Genomic DNA, 27,950 nt, shown 5'->3' on the forward strand with positions numbered 1-27,950 from the left:
GATGCTCACCAGACCTAGATGTTCTTGTGGAACCCACAACTCAAGTGGATGCTTCCTTCCTGGTGCCCTTTCTGCCTCTTTCAGACTGTCTGGTTAGAGAACCATTAGGACTTCCAGGCAATAACCACTCGTGTGGGATTCTGAGAGCACTGGCCTTGAGCATGGAATAGGAAACAGCAAATGGAAAACTTCGGTCTGGGAAAGCTCTGCGAAGTTAATAGGACCAGGCATCCTTCCTTCTGCTCCAGGGTGGTTCTTTTAGCTCATATCTGCTTAGGCTCCGTGTGCTCTGAACAGGTCTGACCCATCTCATCAGTTAATGGATGTTTGGAAGGAGTTCAACCGGAGAATAATGGAGAAAAGCAGGAAAAGAATACACTTAAATGTATTCATCTGTAAAGCATCTGTCTTTAGAGAGTCATAAGAACAGGCATACTGGATCAAACCAGAGGATAGCTGGCCCAAAAACCCATCTCTGACAGTGGCTAGAAGCAGACACCTGGAGAAGAGTAGAAAAACAATGCAAGTGTGTGTTCTTTCCTCCAGCACTCTCCCCACCTCCAGCTGTGTTCAGCTGCTCACACTGAGCCACATGACTTCTGTGTATTTCATCATTCTCAAAGGGTGTCTCTATCATGGACTTTTCTTAGAGTCTGCAGACTCCTAACATCCATAGCATCCTGTGGCAAGGAATTCCCCAGTTCAACTGCAGCCTGTGTGAAGAACCCTTTGCTTTAAGCCTAGCTCCTGCCAGCTTTCCCTATTACTTTTATTGGAAAAGACAGTAAACAATCAATTCCTGTCCATCCTCTTCAACAGCACTCTGAATTAACACCACATTATTATCTCATTATTGCATGTGGTGCCTAGAGACCTCTTTGCACAGGGCAGGATATAAAGATGAGGCTCAGTAATAGTTGTTTGCCTGCAGTGCTTCCAGTCCAAAGCAAAGGAGGCAGGCAAAGGGCAAGTGTGTTACAGGAGAGCAGTGTAACCTGACCATTAATATTGCTAGCTTCTTTCTAAAGCTGCCTTTTTATTTTGCAGGTAACCACTTAGTGGTGACTCTCAAGGAATTTTCCCCTTGCTTCTCCTGAAGGAGAAGTAGGTCCTGAGCAAGGATGCAGCAGCCAGAAGCTGGTGATAAGAGCAGACCCCTTCCCTCACCATGTCCACCTCAGGCCAGCCTCACTGATGTCTCATTCTACACACGCCGCTGCATCAGTGAGGATCTCAGCTGGTCCCTGGTCACTGTCCCCCCCCTCACGGAGCTCTGCCTCCAGCACATCGCTCACAATTTCGAAAGTAAGTGGGAGCGTGTTTACTCTAGGACACGTGGAGAGAGGGTCAGTCCCAGAGAGGAGAGGGTCAACAAGGCAGGCAGATGCATCAGAAAGGCAGTGTGGCACCCAGCCCTGCCAGAGGAGCAGATGGGGAGAAATATCCCCTTGGGCAGCCAGTTAAACAAACTGTTTAGTTGCTAAGTATGTATCCTGTACACTCCAGGGATGGCTGTAGTCCTCTAGGCTGCGCTCCAGTGACTCTGTACTGACCTTGTTCTATCACATCTTCTTCCATCCACGCTCTTCTGGACTCACCTCAACCATGACTGGGGCTGTGCAGTTGCTGTTTCCTGCTCTTGATTCATAGAGACGTTAGGGTAGCGCTCGAGGATGGAGCCCTGTTGTACTGAGTGCAGTACAAAGAGATGCAGAATTGCTCCTGCCCAGAGGAGCTATCATCTCAGTATTGTACTCACAGGCTCAGCCCTCCTCCATGGCTTTGGTGGTGATGTGACAAGCTATATCCTCAGGCAGGGAATGTGCTTTTGAAGCAGGTGGACTGATGAAACACAGCAAAACAGAAGAAGCGTGTCTCATCTGAGAACTGACTGAGAGGGGGAGAAGAAGGGCCTGTCTTTTTGGCTGACTCAGTGAAGTGGCAGCAAAGACCAAAGATAGTTTTAAGGCTATGTCCACACTGGGACTGTAAGACAGTACAGAGGAGCTCAGAGCTGCCTTATGCCAGGAGCTGAAGGTACTTGAGGGTCTGAGCTGGGACAGCCTTGCAGTCCCAGCAGCCTGATCAGTCAGTTTGATGCCAATTGCATTGGACCTGCACTGTGCACACATAAAAGCAGTGTGCTCATTTTCATGGGGACCCTCTTGCTGTTACCTGAGCTGTGAGGCTGCACCTTGCCCACAGTGGGGCCTGAGTGAGCCTGAGTGAAGCTAGCCCAGCCCTGCCCATACGTGTCACACCTCTGCCTGTGTCATGGGACTTTGCAGAGAAGGTCATCACAGTGTCAGCTGTGGCACACTGGTAATAGACTCCAGGAAGAGGCTGTGGTAAAACTGTCAGTGTCCTTCGGAAGGGAATGCCCCAGAAATTGGGGAACTATAAAGCTAATCCCACTTTGTGTTTCATAATCTGGTTTCCCATGCACAGATAAGGTTCTTCGCTGATGATTTATGTTACTCAACACAACTGTGTACACATGACCAAATATTCATGGTGTGAGTACACATGGCTTTTCTCTGGCATTTCTGGGCACAAAGAACTTCCACCAGAGAAGACAGCTGAGACTTAGGGCAAGCATTGGGAAAGAGACTTAGGGGAAAGAGTACCTGGGAAAACACAATTTTTATTTAAGCAAGGTGGACCTAAAAGCTAGGAATGTGCCTCAGCAAAAAGGAACAGGAATCAGTTTGAGGTAAGACCAATGCTTGAATTAAGATAAATAGGCACAAGGACCTGCATGAAAAGCACACAGTTGTTCTCAAATATTGTTCTTCAATATGCTTAGAAACCAAAAGGGAGAAAGTTCAGCAAATGGCAGGCCAAGCTCTCCCATCACTGTAAGGCTGAATTAGTTCTCTTGGGAGCAGAATTCCTGCACTGAATATAAACTGCATTCAAACCAAGTTTAAATGGGGAGCTCAGTTTCTGGCACAGTTCCCAAATCTTATGAGAGTAAACCAAATTGCACTGATGTTTCATTGTGAAAGTTAGAAATCATATATGGAAATGTGCAAATGAATCCTACATGTATTCTGTCAACTTAGCTCTGTGCTCCAGTTGCTGGCAACCAAGGAGAGAGCCAGTACCAGCAGAGGAAAGGGCATGGGCACACAGCTGGGGGCCCAGGCAGAACCATAGTGCCAGCAATTGTTCCTATGCCCAGACCAACCTCTCATTCTTTTTATCTCTTCCAGACAACCCTATTTTGAACGATCTTCTGCCTGAGCACCAAAAGAAGGTGGTGGAGAGGCTCTCCACCAGCCTTCCTCTCACTGTGACTGCCAACACAGTAAGCCATGAGGAGTACTGGAAGAGGTGCTGTATGGAGCGCTGGCAAGTGTGTGACGTCTCCAACTATGGAGACAGCTGGAAACGGATGTTCTTTGAACGTCACCTGGAGAACATTCTGAAGTTTTTCATCCCTAACACCACAGACCCCGAGCAGGTCCTAGAGCTCATCCCGCTCTGCAAAGGCTACGTGCGGAAACTGGAGATCAATCAGTTCCTGCCACCTTTGCAGGTGGATCCAAAGGAGGAGGGCCATGACCTCTCTGACGCAGAGGATGAGGCTGAAACTGGTGAGGTCTACAAGCATCACTACAACCTGAAAGAGCTCATTACTTCTCTTCCTCACCTTGAAGAGCTTCATCTCATCTATGATGTGAAGAGCTGTGGCATGAACTTTGAGTGGAACCTCTTTAACTTCACTGAGCTGGACTGCTCCAACTTGGCTTCTGCCGTGAAGATGTGCCGTAACTTGAAAGTAATATACCCCAAACTGAACCTTACTGCCTCAGCTAGATCTTCAAATTGCCTGTGGATAGAAATACAGGGACCAGTTCTGCTTGCTGGTACCACCCTTCCTTTTGCAAGTTACAGACTCTGACAGAGTGCAGAGATGTTAACCTGCTGGCCTAGTGCTGAGCTTCTTGTTCTGCCATGTCCTTGTTAGAATGGGTTGTCAGGGGATCAGTGAGAAGAATATTTGCTCCCACAAAACTTGTTGCCTGTAGTGTAAGAGGCAGCAGCATTCCACTGTTTTAACTCCTCATATAGTTCTGGGAGGCAGGAGAGGAAAAGTCCAGAGGGAGCTTTTCATAAGGAGTTTCTGGTAGTTTTGCTCAGTAAATGCATGTCAGCCTCTCCCAGAGGAGCAAAGACCCCCAAGAATAGGGTGGGGAAACACTCACACTTGCCTAAGCAATGAGGGATAGTGCAGATACTCAGCCCCTCCAAAACATCAGTGGGCATTGCTATCCAGAGTGGAGACAGAGTGAGCTGGATGAACTCCCCACAGATTCTCATGCTTTGGGAAATATGGCTTCCAGAAGAGAAATTACCTCTCTTGTGGCTATTAGGATGCTCTAGGCACACAGGACATTGTTCTGTGGTTATCACTGGTGCACGTGTTCATTCAGACAGGTTTGACTGTGATCTGGGCTGGGTTCTGCTGCCAGTTGCTGCAGATGTTTGGACAGCTTTATCTTGCTTTAATTTAGCCCCCAGTTAGATATTTTGTGCAGTCAGAGGAGAGGAACAGGCATTTCCAGGAGGCAAACCCTTTTTCCCTAGAATTGGCATGGGGCATCAGTGGCATGCCCTGCTTTCTGGAAGTATCAGCACACTAGGAAAGCAAATACTTGAGCCTGCTAGCTAAAGGTGTCTGATGGACCATAGATTTAACTCCATGATGGTCTTGTACAAAGCTCAGTCCAAAGCCTTGGCTGTTGTAGTGACCCTGGTTTTTATGCCCACAGGTTTTCAAGCTGACACGAAGCAAAGTGGATGATGACAAGATCAAGCTCCTGGCCCGTAACTTGCAGCATCACCCTTGCTTGTTGGAGCTGGACTTGTCCCACAATCTCATCAGGGACCACGGGGCACAAGCTCTTGGCAAGCTGATCAGCCACAGCAGACTAGAAACCCTCAATCTGTGTAACAACCAGATCTGTCACCTGGGGGCTCAGGCTCTTGCTCAAGGCCTGGCTGAGAGCTCCACCCTGACCTCCCTGAACCTGCGCCTCAACTTTGTGGAGGACAAAGGTGGGGAGGCGATCGGCCGTGCCCTGCTGACCAACACCAGCCTGAAGTGCCTCCATCTGGGAAGTAATAACCTGTCAGAGCCAACTGCAGCAGTGTTCTCCCAGGTCCTGGCTCAGAACGCCTCTCTGACGAGCATCAACTTCTCATGCAATCACCTGGGGCTGGTAAGAGACGCCTCTTCTGCCTGCAGTCTGTGACCCTGTGTGGTAGCCTTGCGAAGCAGATGCTGAGCCTGTCTCAAAGCCACAGAAGCAAATGCATCCCTCATTTTGAATTGTTGCTATGATAACTATCAGTTGTGAGCAGGGAAGAGACTGTAGCAGATGTCAGGAAAGAGAAGGACACCTTCTCTGCATGAACATGCATTTACCTCACTTGTCACATGTAGCTCTGTTCATAGGGCTGAACCTGTCTTTGAGGCTTTGGGCTTTTGGGCAGAGAGGGATTTTCCCCCTAGGAAACTGAAAACCAGGAAGCATGTCTGGGAAAAATCACAGACGCTTTGCACATGTGAGCGTAGTTAATGATAGGCAGCATGAGGGTCTCATGCATATCCTCTGTGCTTTGGATCTGCTGTGCCATCTGTCACTCAGCAGCACACAGATAGTGTCACCCTTCCCAGAATTTCTCCTGTCCATCACACGCTCAAAGAAGACTGTTAGAAAATTGGCTTGGTTGTTGAGCTTCTTTAACTCACCCTGCGGCCCGGGAGCAGTGTGGTGGGTCAGGAGTGTCATGTCTGTGTGCTTGTAAGTGGCTCCCAAAACACAGGCTTACATTTTCTAGACAGAAGAACATACACAGATCTTACTACATCCCTAAGAGCTGCAGTTTGCAACATGCCCACAAACCAGACCGCTTCTCTTCTACTGATTAAAAAGAGCTTTAGAAATCTCAAACTAGACAGCCAAAAGCAATCATGCTGGCTTTTAAACTTTCTGTGCTGCCTCGATTATTCTCACTGTCAAATAAAGAGACAGCAAGACCAGCTGTCCCTGCTGGCAGGAATATTGGCATCAATGTGTTTGACAAGGGTTTTAAAAGGATTTGATGGCAGAAAACCTTTTGTGAGTTCTGAGTTTTATGGTCCTGGATGTGGAAAACCATTTGAGTTTAATGATAGAAGGGGGCAAAGGTTGGAAAGGGTAGAAGGATTTTTGTTTAGTAAATAATAATCTCTGTGCTTAGAATCTTCCTTCTGATGAACTCTCCTGTTACCCATCTGTGAAGTTCCATGGCAGCCCAAAAGGTGGCTGGTAGTATTATCTATGGGAAAATTGGGGGTTTTGCTAGAGATGCATTAAATTCTGACCTGTGTAGCCCATTAAAAAGAGACCTCTTTCCAGTCCTTTTTGCTCTCCCCTTTTTGGCAAAAGGGCTAAGAGGCAGGGTGTTGGGATCAGGGGACGATCTGGATGGAGGAGAAGGGGCAGGAGGTGTATTTGGTACCTGGAAGAGAATAGCAACATCAGGAGAAAGTTCAAATTGTCACATCCCTAAATACAGTGCTTCATGTATGGGGCAGAAATGCCTCTGAGTGGATTGCCTCCCTAAGGCTACATCACATTTTCTCTCATGAAGGCTGGTCTTCAATTCCATGAGATATTCCTCTCAGGAAAGCAAACCCAGCCTGGGAAATGGCATCCAGACAGAAAACTGCCAGTTCTGGGGCTCTCACAACTGCCAAGATGAGGAACAGCACTCTAATCCATTTGTGCCTAGCCAGCAGTAAGCTGGGAACGGGGGGACAGGAGGGAGCAGACTCCTCTCAGGTTATCATTGCCAGATGTGTTATTAACCAGCATGAGCTTGAGAACTCTTGACATGGTACCCAGAGGGAGTCATTAGCATGTGTCATGTCACAGAGCTGCATAAGGTTACACTCCTCCTTTGCACTTCTCCTGTGAGCAACATTTTGGACCTGGGTGGAGGCCTTTATCCCTTTTGGCACCATCTCATGGACCTCCCACTGGCAGCAGCAGAAGTTGCCCTGGGGAGGAGGGAAAAGGAGCAATACACTTCTGTTTTGGATGTCATCCTGTAACCATCCCCTCTGATTCTTTTGCAGGATGGTGGGAAGCAGCTGCTGGAAGGGCTGGCAAACAACAAGACTTTGACCGAGCTTGATCTCCGCCACGCAGAGGTGGAACAGGAGACAGATTTCCTCATTCACGAAATTGTGTGGGCCAATCGGGAAGCAGTGAGGCTAGCATCTCTGCAACACCCCACCACTGAACCCCTCTGAATAAAGTGCTCCAGGGAGCAATGAGCTTTGGGTGTGCAGTCTTGGAAACACTTTACTTCAGGGTCTTGGTTTTATTTACTTTTCTGAGAAACACTTGACTTGTGGCTGCCACCGCAGCCTTTCCCAGACCCCCATCATCCAACCTGTGACTTCACTGGAGACAGACACTTGATCTCAAGGCACTGTAGTGGCACCACAGAGCAATCTGCCTCTAAAGCCCTCTCTCTCACTGCACCCTAAATCTCACCTCCTGTGATGCTTTTCTGTGCTCCAGCAGCAAACTTATTTCAGGCAGCTGAATATTGTTTCACCTGTAAAGCAGCTAAGATGAAGTCTCTGCCACCTAAATGGTCTAGTCCAGACCTAACTTTAAGGTTTTGCTGAGGAGGTTGTGAGAGGCCTAGAGGATTGAGGGAATGTTGTTTCTAGTTCCTCAGCAGCTTTTTCTGGCTATTGCTCAGCTCAGTAATCTATGTGAATTTATAGTAAATCTGTCTGGAGTCAGATATGGGTGGTGAAAAGTAAATAGAAATAAATTCAATAACTCAAGAGGTCTCACCACCATAGTTTCCTGCTTTGGGTTGCCCTGCTTTTAATCAGTGCTATCCTGCTTTGCAACAGGTGAATTCTTTACAACCAGATGCTTACCTTACCTAGTAGTGCTCTTCTGTGCAAACCTGTCCAAAACAATCTGTGTTTTGCATAACTTCAAGCTAGAGGGGTCCCTTCAGGACTGCTGGCACACATAGCTCACAAGTTTGAAAACAGTGCAGCTTCCTTGGGCTTGGAGCAAAATGGAGCAGCTTCCTTTTGCTCTACAGGCTGTAGTCACCTGAGGATGGGACAAGGCACATACTTGAGTGAGTTGGTCCACTGACCACCCTGCTCAGGGGATATCTGGGAATTAAGCAAGTGGGTTGACTTCCATCCCCTCCCACCCTCTGAGCAACGCAGCAGCTTCCCACGCCTCTGAGCCCTGCCCAACACCACAGACCCACTGCTGGCAACCACCTCAGTGAATCATCTGAAACTTTTATTACACCGATTTGGTTTACAATCTTTGTACTTTGATATTTCCAACAAAAAAGGCAACATTGTGATATACTGTTTGTACATATATAGAGAGACAGACAGAGCTAGATCATATTGACAGAGTTGAAAAGTAAAAACCGTTTCCCAGTGTTCACAAAAGGATTTATTCACCACGTACCCGCTTCTGCCTTGCCCTGCCTGATGGATACAGACACTGAGGTGCCACTGGCCCCTGGCTGACAGGACCTTTACCTGCACTGTGTCACGCCCACATAGATCAGAAAGGATGGAGTGCAGGGCTGCCCTGGCAGCAGGGGTGCTGACAGGGCTCAGCCCCAAGCCCTCACAGGTTTGTGTAGCTCCCTTCCCAAGTACTGATGGATGCTCTAGGGGCTACATCCAGAAGAATTCCTAACCAGCAGTAGCAGCTGTGAAACCTCCCTACCTGGGCAACTCCCACTACTTGTTTCCCATCCTCGAGACCGAGGTATTGAATATACTTATTTATTTTTATTTGCATTTACAAAATATTTTCACTGGATGACACACCTCAATGAGATGAGAACTCATGTCCAGAAACAGCAGAAAAGACCCAGATCAGCATCAGGCTGATGAAGCAACAGCTCCAGCAGCGAGGGTGGGGGTTTAATGGGGGCGGCCTGGTCCTAGGCAAGCCTGCCTGTGGCTCCAAGGACAGGGCTGCAACTGGTCAGCCAGTTGTGCAATGAAAGCTCACGCTTGGAGGGCAGCAATGAGATCCCGCAGACATGCTAGCAGACACATGAGGAGGAATTGGCCACCAGAGCCAGTGAGGACAAGGGATGGAAAGAAAAGGGCTTGGGAAAAGAGATCATCACCAGAACAACTTCTGACTTGCTTTCCAGGATATTCACTGCTCATTTTCCTGCTAACAGCTTGAGAATGTTAACACCACTTAAGCACCCTTCAAACCCCCTCCTGGGCTGCCACGTGCAGGAATCCCTGGACAGGTAGCTGTTGCCTGGAGAACTCTTTGCCCTCTCTCCCATCCATCTCTTGGCCAAAAAGCAAAGTCCAAACCAAGCAGCCTGCAGCACTTGCCCACACCCAAGACCAACGGCCAGCTATCTGCCAGTCTGCAAGGATTGAAACCATTTCAAATGCCACACACTCTGGCCAGACAGCAACAGCAGATTGTTGGAGTGTGAACATTCCTGCTGTTGGTGGGTCACTTGTCAGCTCTGGGTCCAGCCACCACAGGGTGGGTAACTAGCTGGTCACTGTGCTGAGTGCAGGGCCAGAACAAATACCTTAGCTCTCCCATGAGATCTATCTCCAAGGAGTACTGGCAGGCTCTGAGGAGGGGGGGGTTATTTGTGGGACTCTGTCTGGAGGAGGGAACGAGCTTGGGCACTGCCACCACCCCCAACACAGCATCAGCAGCACTCAGCAGAGTCAGGCTGGGAGCACCCCCTCACCCACGGGTCTGTGCCAGAGAGAAGGTGAGAAACCGGGGTGGCCGGAAGGTAGAGAAGGGAGAATGGCCCGAGGGCTCTCCCTCGGGCTGTGCAGGCGTGTCCCATCAGGCCGGAGCGGGGCACCCGGCTGGCTCCCTCCCACAGCAGATGGCGAGTCCGGCTCCCGCTGCTCTGAGCAGAGCGGCAGCAGGAAACAGTGGCCAGCTTCCCAAGCCTGGCGGTTTCTGCTCACAGAGACCCAGGCATCGATTTGCAAGGTGTCACACTGGCATATGTCACAAACAGGATGGCAGGTTGATTTTGAGCACCGACTCGGGGAGGAGGAGCAGGCTGCCACAAGGATGAGCAGAGGCTGTGGACAGAAATGGTTGCTGTGTTCAGCCTCCTTTTGCTCCCATGGAGATGGATTTGTCTAGGCTGAGCTGTCCCTGCCTGTTTGGTACCTGCTGGTCCTCTGCACAGTCAGCCAGGGTGCTGGTGGCTGGGGTTCACACACAGGGGGTCCCGAAAATGGGGGTCCTGTACACTGCCTGTGGGACAGCACAGTGGGGTGAGGAGGAAACAGCACACTTCTAAAACATAGTGCCAAGCACTCCTTTCCTGAAACACATGCAGACAACTAACACAAGCTCTCTCAGTCACTGGGGTCCCACCACTGTATTCCATGATCCTTACAGCAGGTGTGCCCTGTGTCCAGCAGCTTCCCTCCAACCTCAATCACCTGCTGGCCTCATGTACCACCCTGCTGACAGGGTAATTTTGGCTAATCTAGATCCCTTTGTGCTTCTTCAGTTGCAGTGAAGAGGGATAAAGCCTGAGCTCGTCTGGCTGGGAAGATGGGAAGTGGCACAGAGCCAAGCCCTGCATCGGCTTCCCTAGGTGGAGGGGACGGCTCAGAAACGAAGCGTTCCTCCTCCCTACAGGGTATGCCTGAAATAGCCAGGCTTGTCAGATCCCTGTCTCTGGCCATGATGGATTAGCCTCTCCAAGGCACAAGGCAATTTATTCATTAGTGACATTTACACCTTGTGGCCATCGTGGTTGATGACACGTGCTCAAGCTGTCACTGCTGGGCTTGGAGGTGGCATTGCTGCTCCAACAACGCAGTGCGACATGGCCTGGGCACCTCAGCTTAGGAATACCTCCTGCCTTCTCCTCAGCCAGAGCATGCCCACTCTGTTCCTGAGCTTCTCTATCAAATGCCCTGCTCCATTTCCCCCTCACCCTCCCTGCCTTGCAGCACCATTGCTCCAGCACCGCATCCTCCTGCCCCATTTTGCCTTCTGTCTTCTGTAAAAACCACCACCTTTGCAAAGCCTTTTACAGATGTTCTCGACCAGCTCTTCCTCCCATGTGCTGCTGAGCATTCACATCCTATTCTGCCCTCTGTCAGCTGCCCTCAGCCCCAGCACAGAAGCACAGAGCCCATGTTTGGAGACTTCTCCAGCAGATATGCTGCTATCACCATGATGCTGTCCCCCGCTCCCTCACTGCCACAACAGCTGACCTGCCTCTCCTCTCCTCCCTGGTCTGGAGACCAGGACCACCAAAACATCAAGGCCTTCTGTTTTCTAACTCAGGACAAGTGCTGCGAAATTCTCTGGGAAAGCATAAGTGTGGCCAAAGTGATGGCAGGATGTGCTGCGGTTGCTCTGCAGCAAGCAAGCAGTGGGCACACCAGGGCAGGGAGCGCTGCTGGAAGGCTGTGCACAGGCAGAGGATGGTGAGATCTGGCCACCAGCATGCCTATGGTCATCATGCATCTGCTGGCATTTCATGGCACCCAGCAGGGAGGGACCAAAATGATGGGAATGCACGGCCTCGGAGGAGTTCAGGGGAGGGGAGTGCTTTGGCTAGCTCAGGGGAATGACAGTTTGCACATCAGGTTTGGGTAGAGTGAGAAGAGCTGGAAAGCGTTGTCCAGGGAGCAGATCCAGCAGCTCTCCAGTTTCAGACAGCCAGCAATGGATTAGCTTGTTCTCAAACACAGCTTGCTCCATGCTTTTATCCCTGCTCCCTGCCACTCTCTGCAGCAAATGTGACACTTCACACCATCTCCTCACAGAAACCAGGTCAGGAGTTTCCTCTCACAAAGAACAAGCAATGCGCTGTCACCCTGAAAAGCCCTTGCTGCAAGGGTGGATGGGTGTCACCACACCAAAGCCACAAACATATCAACCCTCTGCAGGGCTACAGATCTCAGCTGTGCAGAAGCATGCAGAACCCCACCCTGCCACGTCTGGGTGGATAGCCACGTCACACCTCCAGGGGCAGAGAAAGATTTTAAACTCTGGCCTCTGTTCCTGATCAACCTATCCCACTGCAAAGCCACAGGGCCACCATCCTGATCTGCTTTGGGCATTCCTTCTCCACCAGCACAGCACATCACTAAGAGAGATGGAAGGAGTGGAGAGTGTAAGCCCACATCATCACCAAAAATCTTTTTTTTTTTTTTTTTTTAAGCAAGGAACAGCAATGTGAAACACTTCTAACATTCCCAAAGTGAAATCCTGTTATTTTGGGGTCTGGCAGTCACTGCTGTTTCCCCAGTGAGCTGAGCAGTGCTGCTCCCTCAGACACACTGCTGCTCTCGCTGCCCTCTGCTCAGCCCCTGGGGACAGGCTCTTCCTGGGGGCAGGTGCTGCACAAACAGAGCCCACCAGCTCCTGCCAGGGCCGAGCAGGAGGTGATGCCTGCCTTCAGCTGATACTCCCTCTGCATCTGCTTCTGGAAATGTGCATAGACTCAGGCTTGGGATTTTCCAAATTTTCACCCTGACTGGCTCATGGGCTGCCATCCAAAGTCTGAATTCATGTCACGGCAGCTGACGGCGCTGCTAACGGACGTTGGGACCATGGGACTGGTACAAAGCACTACGTCATCTCACCACATTCTAGCTAGGCTTTTTCTTTCACTAATGTGAGTAGCTAAGATTGCAGAAGCAGCTTGTGCTGATGGAGAGTGAAAGCACCTCATGTGTCTGTGTGTGAAGTTATTTTGTTCTACAAAATCCACGAATTATAATCACAGTAGGTGATCCATCCATTCAGAGTTCGAAGGACTGGGGAGGGTTCAGGATGGGCACCAACTTCTCACGAGCTTCATTTCCCCCAAATGAAGTTTACAAAAACCAAACAAACGAACAAACAAACAAAATGGCCCAACAAAAAGAGTCTTCCTGGGGAATGGGGGAGGAATAAAACCCACTTAGCTTTCCAGCAGCCACTGTGCTTATTCTCAGTGCTGGATGGCCATGCTGCACACTGTAATGGGCTCCTGAAAATCTGGCAGCTTCTGGAAGAGTTGCATAGGTGGATGATATACCTGTTAGTAGAGCCTGTTCACGAGCCGCAGGAAGAGGAGCCTGTTGAACTCCACAGGGAAACTGTCCCTCCCCCAAGACAGACATGAGGTAAGGAGGGAAGGAGGAAGGGCAGGCCACGAGGCCATGGGTCTTGCAGGTTCAGTTCTGTCCTTGGGACCTCTGAGCTCAGAGGCAGAACGGCTGTGGTCCTGTGGGAGAAAGCTCCTCTCCCGATGCTGTGGAGGTGCTGTGGAGGTCAATTTGCTTGTTAGCTTGCTTTTGAGGGAGTTGATGAGATCACATCCATAATGTTCCCCTTGGCAGAGCAGCTGTGAGGCAGCAGAGCAGAACAATTCAACCCACTGCTTGTAGAAACTACAGATATTCAACATTCATTCATGTTGGCCAAGTCCCAGCACAAAATCTATGCATCAAAGCAACACTGTGACAGATCAATTTTTCTGGACTTAGGGACAGACCCCTGTGAGGGGCTGCTAAGCCAACCTCACATTAGTATAGTACCACTGGTTTCAGTGAAATTACCCTACGAATGAGCATAGCCCATTAATTTCTACCTGAAGTGTGACTATGACCCCTTTCCACTTTTTCCAGAATGCTCACAGGGAAAACAGCCCTAGGCAGGCTCAGCCCCAAGTCCCCACTGGGATCCCAGGTGCTATGAACCAGCCTTTGGCCCCATGCATACCTGGCTCAGTGGAGAGTGTAGGCCCAAGTGCATCACAGGAAGCATCAGCACCAGATAGAGCTATCACTTAAACTATGTTTCATTTCTGACATTACCTGGATCCAGATCATGTTCCTACAGACTTTATTCTAACCACTGAATATGGATGACGCACGATCAGAAGGACATATCCCACCTTGAGACTTCCAGAGCTTTGGGAACACAACACCTTGGTGGTGGTGTGGCACTGCAGACCCAGCCCCTACAGCGACTGCAGCAGAGCAGGAGCACACTGCAGCACAGTCTGTCCCCTGCTAAAGGCAGCACCCTGGTGACATTAGACAGCAGTGCTGAAGCCATGGTTGGAAAGGCTGGAAGGAGAGCTTAAAAGGCATTATTTGTCCCACCTGCTAATCACCAGGTGCTGTTTTACTGGCATTGACACTACCTATCTTTCTTAAACTTCCACTTCATATTTTCCTGTAGTTCTCACCCCATGGGCATCCATCACTTATTAAACAGCTCTGCAGCCTCTTGAGTGAAGAGACAGCAAAGAGGACAGGGACCAGCTGGATTTCTAATGTACATTTTAGGGGGAGCAGAAAAGAAGGGGGTGCATTTGTTTGACAACAGATGAACAGCAGCTTCCTCAGCCTTAATACTGTGTATTTGCCCGGAAGGCCTGGCCTTGGCCATAGGCTCAGATTCCCTCTCCCCATCCTAATGAATGCCCCTACAGCTGCTCACCCTGACAGCCCTCTCTGACACCTCCCTCCTTGGTGTGGAGTGAGACATGACACACAGAGGGCTCAAAGAAGCACCACTTGGCTGGTTGGTGTCATCAACTGGTTCTGCACAAGCAAGGTGCTAGGCACTATTTGGGAAGCTTCCACTGTGTTGAAAGATAGATAAATGGGTGGTGATGTGTCTTGATGATGAAGTAATCCAGAGCTTCTCACACACTTCTTCTCTCTCTCTCTTTTTTTCTCTAGTTCAGAAAAGCTGGAGAGCTTTGAAGTACCTGACAAGTATACTGAAGAGTGGGAAACACCAAATAGCCCAAACCAATTCTCCAGCCTTGCAACAGTAAGGACTATCCCTGTTCTGAGTTGCATTAGCACCATGAAGGGCCACAAAGAGGAGCTGGTAGAATTCCTGCCTCCCTCCTTCTGGTGTATGAGGAAGGTCTGCTGCTAAGTGCAATGCTGAGCCTGACTCTCAGCTCATGGAAAACTGCAATGTTCAAATGATGTATGGAAAAAACCAAAGTCATCTGAGTGCAGAGATCCTCCTAATTATTTCCCCCATCACACTGACAAGCACCCAGCTCTGACCTTCCCAGAGGGTGATGAATGCTGTCCTGCTTTCCTTGTGTAAGCAGCCAGCAGCTCTGTGAGCTCTGCTCACTTCAAAGAGATCTTCTGCACCAGGAATGGACATAACCACCCTGAAATGCATTGACCAAGGCACTGCTTGCACCTTTGGCCCTCCTGCCCGGGCCAGGCTCAGAGCAGGAGTGACATACTCACTACACAGTGAAAACTTCTGCACCACCACTCAAGCCAGGGTCTGGCAAGTGAGATCAAGACTGTGGCCTTGGTGAAGAGAAGACTACAGATAAGAGACCTGCCTGTGTCAGGAAGGCCATGAGAAAAAGGAACAGAGCCAATTAGACTCAGCAGTCAATGGAGGAGAAGTAATGGGATTAAGCTACAGCAGGGAGAACTCAGGTTAGATGTAAGGGAGAAGGCTATCCTGAGAGGAGCCCTCGAATGAGCTGCCAAAGGAACCATCATCACCAGCGTGGAGACGGCAGAGAGCAGACACACGTCTCAGGAAGAGCAGGCACCTGACTGCTGCACAGCCCAGAGCTGTGGTGGGTGGTGTCTATGTGCCAGGAGATGGGATCACTCCACCATGGAGAGGCTGCGTGCCAGAACAGGGACAGGCCATCTCTGGGTATCTGTGCTCGTAGCCTGAGCCATAAGGAGAATTACAGCAGCTGCCCTTGGCCCAGGGCACTGCATTCTCTCACCAACACTAAGGAGGAAACACTCTTTGCTGGTAGTGTCCCATGCCAGGAGTAGTGTCCCATGCCAGGAGACAGGAGGGAGAGCCCAGTTTTCTGCTCTGAACTTTCCTGCCTGACTAGACCTGCCAGGACGAGCCCTAGTTTCAGTTTCTCCTCTTCAGCTCCACCACTTCTCTGTCAAGCCACCAGGCAGCTCCTGTCCCTGCTGCCCAGTCCTGCTGCCCTACCATGCCCAAGTGCACCATCTCCCTTTCCTGAGCCTGAGTCATGCCTCCAACCTTGAGAAAATAGAATGGGATGGACCAGGGGGGCAGTTCTACCAGATGCACGTGAGTTGCACCAAGAATATGAGGGATGGGATCTCTGAGAAATCCTGGCATGCAGTGGGGAACACTGACTAGAGAAGTCCCACTTCTCAGGGTACTGTGGGTCTGGACCAGCCACAGACGGAAGCACCAGGACTACAGCTGGGACCTGGCTGCAGCTGGCACCAGGTACATGGGGAAGGTGTTCAGCAACAGGAAGACTGTATGGATCCAGTGGGTCAGAACAGCAACTGCGCCTTGAAGATCCACATGGATAGACCACCTTCAGAATAAGATTCCACAGGTGAAAATGCGGCCAGAGGAACAAGGCCAGGCATTCTCATGGAAAGCCCCCGAAAGAGCCAAGGACATGGGTGCCTGAAACTCTGCTGCAGGTGCTAAAAGCTGGGGAGCATAGAGACCCTGCTAATCTGTCCCTGTTGTGAAGAATGTCTTTGCCCCAGGGAGATAAAAGGCCTGCCAAAACTGAGATAAATCCATCTGTCCAAGGCACCTTGGAGGCTGGAGATAGAAAGATGAGCCATCACAGCCTAATTTAAGCAACAGTGCAGATTTCAAAGAGAACATGTCAGGAAGGACAAGCGGGGACCTCATTGCTCACTAACGACCCATTGCAGCTCCACTGCCTCAATTTGCTGGGACATACAAGCACACACCATTATCTCCCCGGAGCCAGGAGAACATTCCACATTGGCCTTGGCTTACATTAGGCCCTTGGAGAGAGAAGCACAAGTGCACAGCAAGCCAAATGTCATCACTAAGCAAGGAAATCCCAGGGCTGCTTTCGCCCAGTCTGAATCTATGCCAAAAATAATGAGAACAAAATGCAGAGAAGGATGTGCCTACACCACAGACCTTAATCTTCTCTGTCCTCCAAGGGACCCTCTTCTTTAAGCCAACATCTAGCTCTGGTAGTGAAAGTAAGGGCAGATGCTAAGACAGAATCATAAACAGAGTGAGATTTTAAGAGACTTCCTGTTCAAACCACCGTTGTTTGTAGTTTAGCACCCCAGATCCAGGAGGACAAGCTGACCTGATGGGCATGAGACACTAACCAGGATATGCAGGCCATGAAGAGCAGAACAGACTGCTCTGGGGGAAATGAAAAGTGGAGCCCTACAACGCCCAAAGGGGCTGGCCACTCCAGGCTTGCCAGCAGGAGATGACTTTCAAAATAGGACCAGTGTGGTACATGGGTGCATTTGCAGCCTTCCCAAGACCTGGGAGGCAAAGCAGTACAGCAGCAAGATGAGAGAGCCAGGCCCCTCATTAATAGCTGGCAGGAGGAAGATGGCTGGACTAAATACAGTGCCTCACTGTTTGCCCTTCTGCAACAGATGGGGAGGCAGACACCAAGCACAATGCCCAGGTGCCACTGGACTTGCCCTTGTCACCCAAGATGTGCTGCTCTTAGCTTTTGTTTGCCACAGCTGATGAGGAAAGAGGGGTGAAGCTGAGGAGTAGTGCTGTCTGGAGAAATCGCTGGCTGATTTGGCATGCACTCCCCAAAGAGCTGACTGAAAAGGAAACAGCTTTTCTCAGAACAAGGACACAAGAGATCCAGGGATGTGTTGCTGGAGGAGGAAAAGCTGGGTGTGTGCATGCTGCAAACACTGTTGCAGCTTCAGTGACAGGAAGGCTCTTTGCCCAATGTCACTGAGATCCTTTCCAGCGGGGTAGAAGGGGCAGCACAAAGCTCTGAGCACCCTGCCCTGACAAGAGCAAGGCAGAAGAACCCAGTAGCTAATGAGCTACACAGAAGTTACCTCAATTCTGACAGCCTGACACCTCCCTGCAAAAACCTCTGTTGTCCAAAACGTTTCATTTCAATCAGGTTTTCCTCTAATGTATTCCTGGCCTCTGTTCTGCAGAGGATCCCTCTTGGCAGTGCCTCCTGCACCAACAGTGGGGTACCGCAGAAACAGAATCCTTTGGATCCTCCTTTCCCCAGCCAAAGTTCCCAATGCTCCAGCATACTTTTGCATTTGTCCCTCCTATCCCCTCAGAGCTCTCTGCCAAAATGAGCCTACCAGGAGCCTGCAGCTCAGAGTCCACAGCCAGAGCCCAGCTGGATCTCATGCAAAATTCACTTGTGCAGACTTGCACCAACCTGCTACTCCATTATCAATAGGTGAACTGCAGCTGAACCTACCAGAGACTTCCTTGATGCTTGGCTGAACCAATTAGGACTCACTTCAAAGCCAGGAAGGGTCCCCAGCCACTTGATGTGCCACCTGATACCACGATGTCTGTTCCAGTGCCATCCTCTTCCCCTTCCCCAGCTCACCAGGGGCCTCCCGTTTTCTCTTTCCAGCTGAGCCCTCCTCCAGCAATTACATCAGTAGCGCTGCAGATCTCTGCTCCACCTGGATTTGCACATTCATCCCTTCCCTGGTGCTGCACGCCCAAACAGAAAACCCTTTACCAAGGGGATGCTGACTCACAGCTGGCACACCGAAACTTCCTAAGGAGCTGAGCATGGGATCCTCTGGAGGCAATGCCATCCCCAGCAGTGAGAAAAAAGTAACAGTCGGAGCATGGTCTAAAAAAAAGCGGGGAGGGCGGGGAATGGTCAGGGGGAAGAGGAAGAGGCGGATTCGTGGCTTTCAGCCTTTGCTCTAACCTGCCATTGAGCTCCACGTGCCTGGGTACCCATGACCTTCTGTCACAGGCAGCAACACCCTGCTCCAAGGGGCCTGCTCTCCTCCACCCTGTCAGGGCTCTCACTCCAGTGTGGGAAGCAGGGTGGGCAGGGGTGCAGCAGGGTGCTTTTTGGTGGCTGCTGGTTCCTTGGAGCACAAGCCAGCCTGGAGCCAGGGCTGGGAGCCAAAGCCACCCCCTCCCTGCATCAGGCCTGTCGTTTTATTCCCCCCTTTGGGTCTTGATACCATGAATTATGGTTTTGCTGTTGGTTTGGTTGGTTTTTTTTTTTTTGCATGTGGTGATTGGTCGAGAGTTCTGTGCCATTCAGGGGGAGCATCAGCATCCACCCCTCGGGGAGGTCAGAGCCACAGCGGGGGAAGCTTTTGCTGGCTGCCGGAGCAGGATGCCATGTCCACTCCATCCTGATGTCCTCTTGGGCTATCCCCCTTGTGCCCCTCTCCCCAAATCCTGCGCCGGCTTGGGCCAGGCAATGGACAATGAGATCTCACTGCCTTCTGCTTTCACAGTGAGGTCTCCACACAGGACCCGTTGCGATGGAGGTGACGGTGGTCGTGGTTCAAACAGCCTTCGTTGCGGTGTACAATGAGGACAGGGAAGTAGAGGGCATCCTGATAAGGAGGGGGGTCTTCCTCCTCCACAGTCACCTGGCTGGAGAGGCGTGTCTGCTCGGTGGGGCAGCTCTGCTCGTTCAGGCTGCCGCTCCGGCTCTGCCAGAGGCAGCTGCGGCGTGAGCCGTACAGGCGGCCCAGGGAGAAGCGGCTGCTGCTGAAGGGAATCCTGGGGCTGCCGTTGCAGATGCTCAGAGCGCTGCGGGAGAAGATGGAGGAGCTGCTTATAGTCCTGTGGCAGCGCTCGCAGTTCTGCCGGTAGCCCCCGTAGCGGCACGCAGAGTAGCTGGTGCAGCCGGAGAGCCCCACCAAGTCCATCAGCACCGCTTCCGAGTAGCTGGGCACCAGCTGCTGGTTGGAGCGTATGTGCCACTCCAGCTCTGTGCTGTCCACCGTGTTGACACGGGGCATCCTCCGGCAGAAGGAGCGCTCCTCGGCCGGCGTCACCGCCACGTAATCGAACCCAAAGAGTTTTTCCACGTGGTAATGGACGTAGGATGTGCGGTACTCATTTAGCACCCGCAGGGGCCAGGACAGGGTCAGCAGAGCTGCCACCCAGAAGACATAATGAGATACATACCAAGGCAGGTTGTCTGGGTCAGAAAAGGCCACCATGTATTCCTTGAAGTCCACATTTTTGAGGTGCATCCCCTCCCTGGCCTCCATGTAATCGTCTAGGCCCTCATTCTCTGTGAAGAAGCGGGCCCGCTGGGTCAGATAGGAGTTCTCGGACTCCACGTTGGCAAAGCTGAAACACTTGGTGAAGCGGAGCCGTGTGGCTGGGTAGCTCTCCAGGTCAATGAGGTCCTTGGAGATGTCCTTGACGCCGCAGTTGGAGTAATCAAACTCGGCCTCTGCCACGTGGGTGTTGACCCGCTCGTGGTACACCTGGGTGGTGGTGTAGGCGTCCCCGTTGCGGTAGCGGGTGACCTGCCGGGTCCTGCGGACGTAGTGGTAGCTGATGGCCTTCCACCAGATGCAGGGGGTCGCCTGCTGCATCCGCTGCACGCGCTCGTGCACGCTCTCCACATCCACCTTGTACTGCAGCTCGTTGCGCGTGTAGCAGTGCCAGCACTCCACCAGGTACACCACGTAGAGCATCACCAGGAAAGCCAAGGGGATGTAGACGTAGCCGTTGGAGCAGGGGCTGTCATGGTACATCATGGACTTGCCCTTGTAAGCGCTGTCGAAGGTCAGCCGGGTCACCTTGGTGACGTGGCACCAGGTCATGGCTCCCATGCAGCCATACATGAGGAGGGACAGCAGCAGGCATTTCCAGTGGGACTCTCGGCACAGGGACTTGCTGAGAGACTGCTTCACTGGCCGCTGCTGCTCCGGGGCACCGGGGAGAAGGAGAGAGAAAACAAGAGAGGAGTCAGTAGGCTGCAGCAGCAGGGGAAGGGGAGCAGGCAGCAGGGCGCTGTGGTAGCACCTATAGCTCTGTGAACAGAGACCAAACAGCAGATGCCATGGGGGTCCTGGCCTCAGCGGGCAGGGCAGAGGCTGGGATCTCTCACAGGATGGCAGCCATGCAGTGCAGGCAACTATCACCTCCATTTCTGGTGCTCTGCCCCTCCCTGGGAGACAGACAGAGCCCAGCTGGACATGGGGAGAGTGGAAAAGGACAACTCTGTCAGCCGCACCCTGAACATCTCCCTTCTCCAACAGGGAGTAAACCCTACCATTGTCACTTCCCAGGGAGTGCTATTGGAGCACAAGAAAAGAGTCTGGGTGATCTCCTCCACATTCCTCAGCCCTTGCACCCACCCCACCAGCACAGGCAGCTCTAATTGATGTCATCCCACCTGAACCCCTCACCACAGCTCATCCCACTGCACATAAGTCTCTTCTCTGCCTCCCAGTAATGACCACGAGCAGCATTGCAATTCCTCCACCAGGGCGGCACAAGCTGCCTGGTGTGCCTTGTGTCAGATGGAGAAACAGACCTTCTGCAGCTGGGAAGGTCTGTGTTTGCTAATGACAATTCCCACTACAACACTTGGCAGCCTAAGGAGCTCTGAAGTGCTTCTCAAGTGCTTTATAAACCATACCAATGAGAAAGTACTTTTCCACTATTGAAATGGAGCCACCTCTGGTAGGAGAGAAGGCAAATATGGAGTAACATCCTAAAAAGCGTTCAGGCTGGAAGGGAGGAGCATCCTACCAACCTACAGCAGCAAGGAGGGCAAGAGGACACTCACAGCTGCTGGCAAATGTGCCTGCTTGCACTGGGATTCAGATGTGACAGTCCACACTTCTGAAAAAAACTGCTCTTAGGTCTTTCGTGGTGAGGAAAAGGCAGAACTTCAGCAACATGACTTTTTAAAGGGATTGCACTGGTGCCTTTACCACAGTACAGTGCAGGGTTTCACACAAACCCATGAAAAAAACTTGGTTAAGGAAACCTCTGTCACTCTGCAACACTGAAGTCTCAAATATTGATCCATTGTCTGTGAGATCTGACATCATCCTACCCAAAGAAAGAACAGACAAAGTAACTATTTGCTTTCTTATATAGAAGATTTCATCCAGCTATCTCCAAAGGTGCAACCTGAGAGAGGGGGTCAAGAACCCCAGCCTTGTGCAGATGCCACCAAATTCACTCAGAGGCTTCAAGCTTTGCTCTCCCTCTGCACCTGCAGGCAGCAGCAGCTCCTGAGCCCACCTCTGCCGTGGCAGGGGCCAACACCAGCTGTAATGACCCTGCTCACAGCACTGCAGTCCAAGCCTGGCTCCATTATTCTCCACTCCTGAGCACGCTGGGCTGGAGAGGTCTCTCATCCAGGAATCCCAAACAACTGAATGGGCTCACACTGCTAGGAAGCAGGAGGGGCACTTTCACTCTGGTATGAAAACGAAAATTAAAGCAAGAACCAGAAATCACAAGGGCACTGGCAGGTTTAGGGACAGACCTGGCCTCTTCTTCCATTTAAGAAATGCATCTTGCTCTTCTGAAGAGCCCCTCATTCCTAACTTGGTGCTCTAGAGTCCCAAAGGCCAATCTTCCCTCCCCACCCTTGTCAAAGCCTGCCAGTGGGACTTCTGTCACTGCACTCAGGGATCCTGCCCAAATCTCCAACAGAGGTTTCTCTCCTAGAGGCACAGAGCTCCCCTGCCTGCCCACCCCAGCAGCCAGCCCATGATGAGCAGAGCAGGCAGCACATCCAGAGACACCACTGCTGGCAAGGGGAATGGTGGCACATCCTACTGGCACTCCCAGCTATCAGTAATGCTGAGCTCCTCTCTTTGAAGCCACTAGCTGAGAGCAGGACCTGGAGACAGACGGACAGACAGACAGAGCCCAGGGCTGGCAGGTGGGGTGGGGTTGGCCTGCAGGCAACTCAGAGAGGTGCAGGGTGGCTCTGCTGGCAATGTTGGCAGTGCTGGGATGGACACATGTGCAGCCCAGTCTTCCCAGTGCAACTGACCACTACAGCAGCCTCACAGTCATGGGGCAAGAAGGCAACCCCAGGCAAGAGAAAAGGGAGTGAGGAGAAGAAAGGGAGGCCTTTCAGGAGGCAGAGCCACCTCAGCTGTGCTCTCCCTCCTGAGGTCACGGCTGCAGTTACCAGAGCCTGCTCAGACCCCTCTGTCTTTGCTTGGTTGCAGCACGGCTCTCCCATGCTGGAATACTGTACCACTGCCCAGGCAGCTAAAGGCTTCCTCTCTCACTGCTGCCTCCTTCGTTGCAGGCTTTCCCTGGCAGCGGCAGCTCTGCTCAGCCAAAGGAGGAGCCTGGGGAGGGTCTGAACAGGGCCTTGGAGTGGTACATGCCAAACCTGGGGTATCTGTGGGGTGTGAATGCTGAGAAACAGCACCTTGTTTAGCAGGCAGATATGCAAACAGAGCCCAAGGAATAAAGCAAAGCATCCAGCTCATTCATTTGCCAGCTGGGGAAGGGGCACCAGAATGACAGGTCTTTGGAAATGTCTTTCTCAGGAAAGCAAATTCCACCTCAGAGTCAGTCCCCAGCCCCTGACATTCTGCACTGCCTGTGTCGCAGGAGAAGGGAGACGCTGGCGGCCACCCTGCAGAGATGTAGGCAAGCCCCACTGCGGTTACCCACCCAGGGCAGGGAGCACGATGCAGCCCAGGCTTGGTTCCAGGAACTGTGTTAGCAGGGCTCTAGTCCATGCATTAGTCTCCTCCTAGGACTACGCAGCATTTAGATACTGCAGCGCTTTTATGGGGTCACACTAACCCCTGCTGTAAACTGTTTACAACCCAGTCTTGTCCTAGGCTTTGGAGGCAAAACACACACACCTCAGCTGCTCTGGTGGGGGCTCCGAAAGCTGAGCAAGTGCCAGTGATGGGATACAGCCACAGCAGAGACAGAGGAGGAGCCAGATGCAGAGTCTAATCCCAGTAGGAACTGCAGCATCCCTGCTCCTCTCCCAGGCTGCAAAGGGCTCACAGGAGCAAACAATCAGCTCCACAGATTCCTCCGCAGAAGCAGCTGAATAAGATTGTCTCCTTGAGCTCTTAACCAGCCTTGGATAAGTCCAGCATAGCAAACAAGCAGATGAAAAAGCTGGGGAAAGAGAAATCTGTCTCAGAACAGTGTCACTAGGAGGAGAGCAGGCACTGATATAAATGCCATCGTCATCTGCCCACTGCAGTCTGATGGAATGAGGCAAAAGACTTGCCCTACTTCACTGCAAACAGGGTTTCCCTCCATCACCAGGAGCCTCCCTCACTGCTCAGGCTCCAGCACTGGAGAGTGGTGAGCAAATCTGCTATTGCAGGTGCACTGGAACATCCCTGCAGTGCTAGGGGGCAAGGCTGGCCATAGCTTAGCTGAGCCTGTTGTGGGATCCCAACCAGCTCCCTTCCCTGTGCTTCAGTTCACCTCGAGGAATGCATGGGGCAACCCTCAGCAAGCACTGAGACACGGCTTGGGAAAGGCAAGGGGAGGGCTGCTCCTTGGGCCTCCCCTCCCTCCTGCCTGGCACTGGCCTCTGACACTGCCCCTGAAGTGGACAGAGATGGAGGCCCACACCTGCAGCTGCTGCTCGGGATGTGTGGGGAGGGATGGAGGGAATGGAGGGGATGGAAGGGATGGAGAGGATGACTCACAACCAGCCGTGAAGCAAAAGGAGACACCCTCAATGCACAGGGCAGAGGCAGTAGAAGAGGGGACCCCCAACACTGCTTGCACTAAAGTCCTTTGAGGTCTGGGCGATCCTCTTTTAAAAAAACAGCCTCAAGGGGGCAAACCTCCCCAGCACCTCAGTGGCCAAGCACATGGGTCAAAATCCCTTAATGACTCCTGCAACCTTGACCCTGCAACTTTGAATACTAAAACCCATCAAGTTCTTCAAGGTACTCCCAGTAGCAGCCTGGCCCTGGCCCCATCCACTGTCCCCTTTTTTAACAAGTGTTTCTGTGTCATTACCTCCCATGCCTCTCACCTGCCTCTCCCTGCAGAAACGTCTGTGAAATCTCTGATTCACCTCCAGAATGCTATACCTTCATATTTTGAGGCAGCCTGGGGTTCAGAGGGTTAGGTGTCCTAGAGACAGCCCTCTAGAGGGCTGAAAAAACAACCCAAAAAAAGCCCCAGAGCAGCAGCCTGAAGGCCCAGGTAGCTCCCGAGTGCCAGGTGGTGGCAGCAGCCTGCAGGGGACTCCTGAGCATCAGCTTCCATGGCTCTTCCCCAGGATTCACTTACATCATGCAAGAAGTGAATAAGCCCTGATTCCTTTGACCTCAAATCCCCAGAAAATGAGAGGTAGGGAGGATCCAGTCATTTCTAGGAATTACCACTCTCTTCAAAGACTCTGGACAAACATTGACAACTCCTGGCCAGGATGTCCCAGCAAATACCCACATCACACACCCCATGCCTACAGGTTCAGGAACTACCTGCCTACAAGCAAGAGGTGGCTCAGTCCCAGGCTGGCAGGGTTGCCAACTGCAGAGGACAGAGGAAGGCTGAGCATTGACAAGCCAGGGAATCCTGCCAGCAGTCAGCTCCTGCAGCGGTACCAAGGTCTCCATTTCACACAGCAGCTTGGAGGAGGACTGCTTCCTTCCATCAGATCCCTCCTGAGCAGCAGGACATGTTTTTGCTTGTTCCCAGGCTGAAGAGCTAGTCCCTTGGCGTCTCCTGCCCTCCAAGCATGCACTGAGGAGTGAAATTCAGTTCACCACCACTAAGTGTGGGTGTAGGCATGTGATGCCAAGATGGAACAAGGGCTCAGTCAGCTCTGGTTAGTAGCTCTTGCTACTTGCCTTGCTGGGACTAGGTGAGAAGCACCTGAATCCGTGCCTTGCTCCTAGACACAGCAAACTGAGATATCAAGATGAGACACCTTCAAACAGGACAGGGCAAGTTTTCCATTTTCCAGGCATCTCCCCTGGCTTGCCACTCACCCTGGCCAATGGACCCTGACATGTAGGATTAAGCTACACTGCGGGGACACTCGGCAATGCTGGCACCAGCAGCTGGCTCTGATGGAAACCAGGACATTGCACAGCCTGTATGGCACTGCATAGGCACTACAGGGGAGGAGGAACATTCTCCTCTTCTGGTAGCTCTGAAGACAAGAGGATTGCACTAGGTCAGCCCATTAATCCAAGATTGCCTCTAAAGTCTCTCCTCATTGCATCAGATGAGACACAGCAAGCATGGCACCATCATCAGAGGCTGCAGCTTCCCTCTCCTCCACCAGCTGCTTCATGCAAGTCTGTGACAGCTTCTGGCCACAAGAAGGACACCCTTAGCCTAAACAGAGCAGGTCATGGACTACAGCCCTTCTGCCTGCTCCCAGGGAGTGTTACTGACACCCTTGTTGGCAGCCACCACAGAGTAACTATGGTGCCTGGACAATCCTATAATCCCTGCGAGCCAGGGGGCACTGCAGGTGAGGGAAACTCATCTGGGCACTGCCTCTGCTACACTTCTCTCACCCAAACTGGCTCTTGCTTTGGCACCTCTGAAAAGTCTGTGCCATCTAGAAAGTAGAACCAGCACTGCCAGAGCACTGGCAGTGAGAGACCACATCGCAGCAAGCACGTCCTCACACGCAAAAAGCACCTCACAGTTTGGCTACCCTCATCAGGATCTGTTTGAAGAGCTGGGCTCAGACCATCAGGAGTTGTTGAATGCAGGCAGGAAGAGAGGAACAGACACAGAGTATACAGTATTTGTACAGCTTCCCAGTCCTTGAACTTCAGCATTCCTCTCCTGCAATTATTTCTATCTAAATATAAGTCTGTATATATAGCATAACCGTGCATGGGCATGCATGTTCTGCCCAAGCCAAGGAGGCAGAGAATACCAGGATTATGCAGCACTCACAAACTGCAGCTCCTCATCAGCAGAAGGGGAAGTGATGCACCAGCTTCTGAGTACCCCCATGCTGCCCTTTGAGCTGTGGTCTCACCAGACAGGGCAGCCCACCACCTGCAGGAGGACATTGCCCTTCCTACACTGCCTAGCTGCCCTCCATGGGTCAGCACCCCCATGGCATAAAGTGAGTCTCATCAGTCAGTGCAGTTGCCTTCCCTCTTCCTGGGAAGCCCAAGCTGCAAGCAGGATCAGTCGAGGCAGACAAAAGGGCTGGCACTCCTGCCTCCCGGCGGTGCTCCCAAGGCACAGGGCACCCTGCTCTTGACCCTTTCCGGCGTCTGCTGCCCGGACTCCAGAAAAGTCATCTGCTGAGGGAGACTGCAGCACACCTGGAGGCAAGGCTGTGCTGGTACCCGGCCTGCCCCAGTCTGCACCTTCCACTTCTCTAGCTGGGAGCAGCCGCCAGCAACAGCCCCTGGCTTTGCCATGTCCCCAAGCCCTCTACCCTGCTGCCCACCGCGTCCTGCCTCACAGTGACCCAGGCAGCTGTGCCACATGCTGGATGCCCCCAGAAGCCAGCGCACAGCAAGGAGGGGGTCTACATGTCCACTTCTCACAAGCATAACAAGCTCTACCCGCAGCTGTAAGCCCAAACCGTGCCCCGCACTCCTCGTTTCTGATTTTTCCCTTCCTCCTCCATCCCGGCCACTCCAGCTCCGGCCCCCGCTCCGGACGGCGCTGGCTGCTGCCTCCTTTCCAGCCCCGGAGGCTCCGCAGCGATCCCCAGGCGACTGCGAGCGATGGAGAAGAGGCGCGCCGGGGCAGCCCTTTGGCGGCGCGGACCGACGGCAGGGTATGCTCGCCCCCAAACCCCCCGTGCCCCCCGGCCCGCATCGCATCCCCGGGGCCGGAGCGGGGCCAGAGGGGCTCCCAGCGAGCGGCTCCGTACCTGTGCGGGCAAAGCCCGGCCCGGCCCGCGGCGGGGCGGTCAATGACCGCGCCATGCAAAGCGGGCGGGCAGGAAGGGTGGGTGGTAGGGGGCAGCCCCGGGCCGGGGGCGGCCGCTCTGCTCACCTCCTCTCTGGCCCCCTCCGCCTCCTCCTCCGGAGGCACCGGCGTGCTGCTGCCTCCCTCGCTGGCGGCGGCCGCCGAGGCCGGGGGGGACATGGCGGCGGGGGCGCCCCGCTGGCGGTGCCTGCGGGCTGGGCAGCCGCATTATCCCGCCCGCCGCCGGGCGCT

General features: G+C 52.4%; 2 protein-coding genes across 3 annotated transcripts; one reads left to right on the top strand and one right to left on the bottom strand.

Moving 5' to 3' along the window:
- Window positions 1-1,106: 1,106 nt before the first annotated feature.
- On the top strand, window positions 1,107-7,309 carry TCTE1 (t-complex-associated-testis-expressed 1). The gene is made up of 4 exons (XM_030944545.1): window positions 1,107-1,305; window positions 3,216-3,784; window positions 4,779-5,228; window positions 7,133-7,309. Exons 1-4 carry the CDS (start codon window positions 1,122-1,124, stop codon window positions 7,307-7,309), a joined length of 1,380 nt encoding a protein of 459 aa, XP_030800405.1. The 5' UTR covers window positions 1,107-1,121.
- A 1,012-nt stretch (window positions 7,310-8,321) lies between these two features.
- TMEM151B (transmembrane protein 151B) lies at window positions 8,322-27,925 on the bottom strand. 2 transcript variants are annotated; one of them, XR_004060573.1, is made up of 3 exons: window positions 27,786-27,925; window positions 18,298-20,746; window positions 8,322-13,431 (listed from the first exon to the last, which is right to left on the bottom strand). XR_004060573.1 is itself a non-coding variant. In XM_030944543.1 (2 exons), exons 1-2 carry the CDS (start codon window positions 27,876-27,878, stop codon window positions 19,310-19,312), a joined length of 1,530 nt encoding a protein of 509 aa, XP_030800403.1. In that variant the 5' UTR covers window positions 27,879-27,925; the 3' UTR covers window positions 8,322-19,309. The 2 variants fall into 2 exon arrangements, 1 of the variants encoding a protein (XP_030800403.1); XM_030944543.1 differs by having other exon boundaries at window positions 8,322-20,746.
- Between the last annotated feature and the right edge of the window lie 25 nt (window positions 27,926-27,950).

This window comes from Camarhynchus parvulus, chromosome 3 (genome assembly GCF_901933205.1).
Source record: "Camarhynchus parvulus chromosome 3, STF_HiC, whole genome shotgun sequence".
In the NCBI taxonomy this organism is placed as follows: Eukaryota; Metazoa; Chordata; class Aves; order Passeriformes; family Thraupidae; genus Camarhynchus; species Camarhynchus parvulus.

Bases quoted from the DNA above. Each gene is read 5' to 3' on its own strand.
- TMEM151B (XM_030944543.1), bottom strand. From the start codon at position 27,878: ATGTCCCCCCCGGCCTCGGCGGCCGCCGCCAGCGAGGGAGGCAGCAGC. The intron at 20,747-27,785 runs GTGAGCAGAGCG...GCCCCGGAGCAG, and splicing joins CGGAGGGGGCCAGAGAGGAG to CAGCGGCCAGTGAAGCAGTC.
- TCTE1 (XM_030944545.1), top strand. From the start codon at position 1,122: ATGCAGCAGCCAGAAGCTGGTGATAAGAGCAGACCCCTTCCCTCACCA. The intron at 1,306-3,215 runs GTAAGTGGGAGC...TATCTCTTCCAG, and splicing joins CATCGCTCACAATTTCGAAA to ACAACCCTATTTTGAACGAT. The intron at 3,785-4,778 runs GTAATATACCCC...TTATGCCCACAG, and splicing joins AGATGTGCCGTAACTTGAAA to GTTTTCAAGCTGACACGAAG.